General features: G+C 32.2%; 1 protein-coding gene across 2 annotated transcripts; it reads right to left on the bottom strand.

The window, feature by feature from the left end:
• Nucleotides 1-36: 36 nt before the first annotated feature.
• Nucleotides 37-1,861, bottom strand: LOC111635692. 2 transcript variants are annotated; one of them, XM_023380732.1, is made up of 3 exons: nt 1,761-1,861; nt 362-638; nt 37-283 (listed from the first exon to the last, which is right to left on the bottom strand). In XM_023380732.1, the coding sequence occupies exons 1-3, from the start codon at nt 1,822-1,824 to the stop codon at nt 61-63; spliced, it is 564 nt and encodes a 187-aa protein (XP_023236500.1). In that variant the 5' UTR covers nt 1,825-1,861; the 3' UTR covers nt 37-60. The 2 variants fall into 2 exon arrangements, with proteins under 2 accessions (XP_023236500.1, XP_023236499.1); XM_023380731.1 differs by lacking the exon at nt 1,761-1,861 and having other exon boundaries at nt 362-817.
• Between the last annotated feature and the right edge of the window lie 1,149 nt (nt 1,862-3,010).

Here is a 3,010-nt window from a genome sequence, read left to right as displayed (position 1 = left end):
ATAATATAGAAACAACGCAGAAAATGATATAAAAATACGTATTAAATAAACATAAAATTCTTACCTGTCGAGACAATGGCTAACAGCTTCCAGCTCGACTTTCTGATGATGATTCTCGCATTCGTTTTTATCGACTTGTCGCCAATGAGAATCGGTGTAGCCGAAACAATCCTCGGAAAGATCGAGAACAATATCCGAATAGTTTGTTTCTTGGTAACTTTCCAAGTCACAATCAAAGAAATCATCCCGATCATCAAATTGTTCTTCACGCAGCTCTAGCTTTCTATAAACAATACAGAAAATGAGATAAAAATATTACGTTACCTATTAGATACGTATTAAATAAATATAAAAATCTTACCTGTCGAGACAATCGCCAACAGCTTCTAGCTCAACTTTCCCATCACACGATACCCGAGGATTCTCGCATCCATCGCAACGAAAGCAAACATCAACTTGTTGCAAATCAGAATCGCCATAGCCGAAACAATCCTCGGCAAGATCGAGAACAATTTCCCAATAATTAGTTTCTTGGTAATTTTCCAAGTCAAAACTGAAGAAATCATCCTCCTCATCCAGCTTTCTAGCCACATTCGCACTTATCTGCGCATCTTCCGAAAATCTCTCCATATCGAAATCTGAAAAACACAACTCGTCAATTATTTGTCTTAGGGTCATTCGCCATCTCTCATCGTCAATGATCGGTTCCATCGAAGGTCATCTCGCTGATGATCACACGATATAATATCAAAATTAATCATGCGTATATTTTTCGTAAAGATTTATGTTCATTATTATTAATCAACCTCGTCCATGTTTGCATCGTGATAAAATATATTCTATTCAAAATCAGTTTAACATATGGAAATTTATCTCAAAATTAATTTCTTATTCTAGTTCTTTGCTCTTAATTAAGTTTAAGAACCTTATGATTACCTAATGACAAATTTCGAAATCGGTAATTCTATTTTTATAAATATATTTGTACAGAATATTGTGTAAGTCACGAGTTAGAACGCGAATTCTAATTATCCGAACTGGTGTCAGGAAAAAATAGAGCCGTGATTTCCCGATCTTATCATAAATTACGAGTAAAAGCCATCCAGTGACAAAGTGAGCGGGCTTCACGAACCCGACGCCGCAAATAGAATTTAGAGCGATAACACTCTCACCCGCGGATTCTCACACAAGTAAACCACGCAAAAATAGGAATATTCATTATTTTATTATTAATTAATGTGTAATGTGAACTTTTTATTAAGACAAATTACTTTTATGTTAATGTGACATCATTATTTTATGGATCCAAGAGCCGTTTCTAAATGGAATCGCTTTTAGAAACTTCTATGGTTTCCAAAAAAATAATTGACAATGTAAATACAAAAGTGTTACATAATGAGAATTTAGGTTTTTCCCACAAGTAGTAATGCATTATTATAAGTAGCTCCCGGATTTTCTGGACTTATCCAAGAATCCGAAGAGAGTTCCGAAAGAGACATTTTGCTTCTAACCGACGAAAATGAACTTTTNATTATTAATCAACCTCGTCCATGTTTGCATCGTGATAAAATATATTCTATTCAAAATCAGTTTAACATATGGAAATTTATCTCAAAATTAATTTCTTATTCTAGTTCTTTGCTCTTAATTAAGTTTAAGAACCTTATGATTACCTAATGACAAATTTCGAGATCGGTAATTCTATTTTTATAAATATATTTGTACAGAATATTGTGTAGTCTGTCAGAAATATTACTCACCTTTATATAAAACACAAATAAACTCGAAAAATAATTCCGAAAACCTGAAAAATATATTTCGCATTCGATAATCGCTCACTCTCGCAAGAAAGAAAGTGAAAAGTATTGTTGCCCACATTATTGTGTTTCCGCGTGACGTCGAAGCCGATGTAGTAAAAATACTCGCGATTTTGAATAACCGATGCATATTTATTTATTTCTCTTTTAACAATCTTTATTACGAATGAGTACTGTACATTAATTGCTGTCCGTTATAGGAAAGCAGTCTATATAAACTGTACCCTCTGTAATAACGGTTAATTACAAAGATTCTACAGTAAATATTTTGATTTAAGATATAGTTTTCAGTTTCTTTTGATTTCGTAACATGCCAATAAAAGTCTTTGTATAGCAACGCAAAGTGCAACATGCTTATGATTTGAAACAGAGTTAATCAACAAAAATAAGCCTAAATTGGATTGAATTTAGACGAAAGGAACTCTCAAAATATATTGCTAAAAATTGTAAGTTAGAAACACATTACGTAACAGGTTGAAACAAAAGGTATGGTCTGGTTTTAAAGTAAAATATTTTACCGGAAAATTGAAGTAACTATTAAATATTATATATCATTTTTTAAAAGTTTTTATTTACGTTAGTAGAAAATTAACGAACACGTTCATATGGCCCACAGTCGACTAGCACTGTAATTGTGTTTTTGATAATCTCGCAACTCCTTTAATTGTTTTTGTATCAATTTTTTAAAGTAAAAATCCAATTCTTTGGATACGTTTTGTGATATTTTTTGCTAGCCAATCTTTCTTTTAAAAAATATTTGTGCCAAATATGCAAAAAAATCTTCGATTTGCCTGCATAGTGGCAGATTTGACGAATTATGTTTTTTTTTTGGGTACAAAGGAATGATTTGGCTTTAGAGAACTCCACGATCGAATTTGCGTAGTGAGACGAAGTTTTGTCAGGCCAAAATATGAAATTATGAAATCATCATTTTAATAATGCTTGTTGTAAAAAAAAAAATTCCAATTTTTCTGTGAATATTCGTTTTGGTACGTGCCGGCATCAATTGCCAAGGATCTCTTCTTTTAAAAAACGGCTTCGAAACACCTGCTGGTGAAATGATGATGTACGGTATGTATTTTGCTTTAAATTTTATCTTAAATCTATACTTCACTTCAGGAGATGCATGATTTCCATTGTTCACATAGTAAATATAATTTTTTGGCATTTGCATGCCGGAGAGAAAAAAGTAG

This window comes from Centruroides sculpturatus, unplaced genomic scaffold (assembly GCF_000671375.1).
Source record: "Centruroides sculpturatus isolate CEXI.00-Female unplaced genomic scaffold, Cexi_2.0 scaffold906, whole genome shotgun sequence".
NCBI lineage: Eukaryota > Metazoa > Arthropoda > Arachnida > Scorpiones > Buthidae > Centruroides > Centruroides sculpturatus.
Note: the sequence above shows the minus strand (reverse complement) of the source record. Positions and strands in the feature narration are given on the sequence as shown.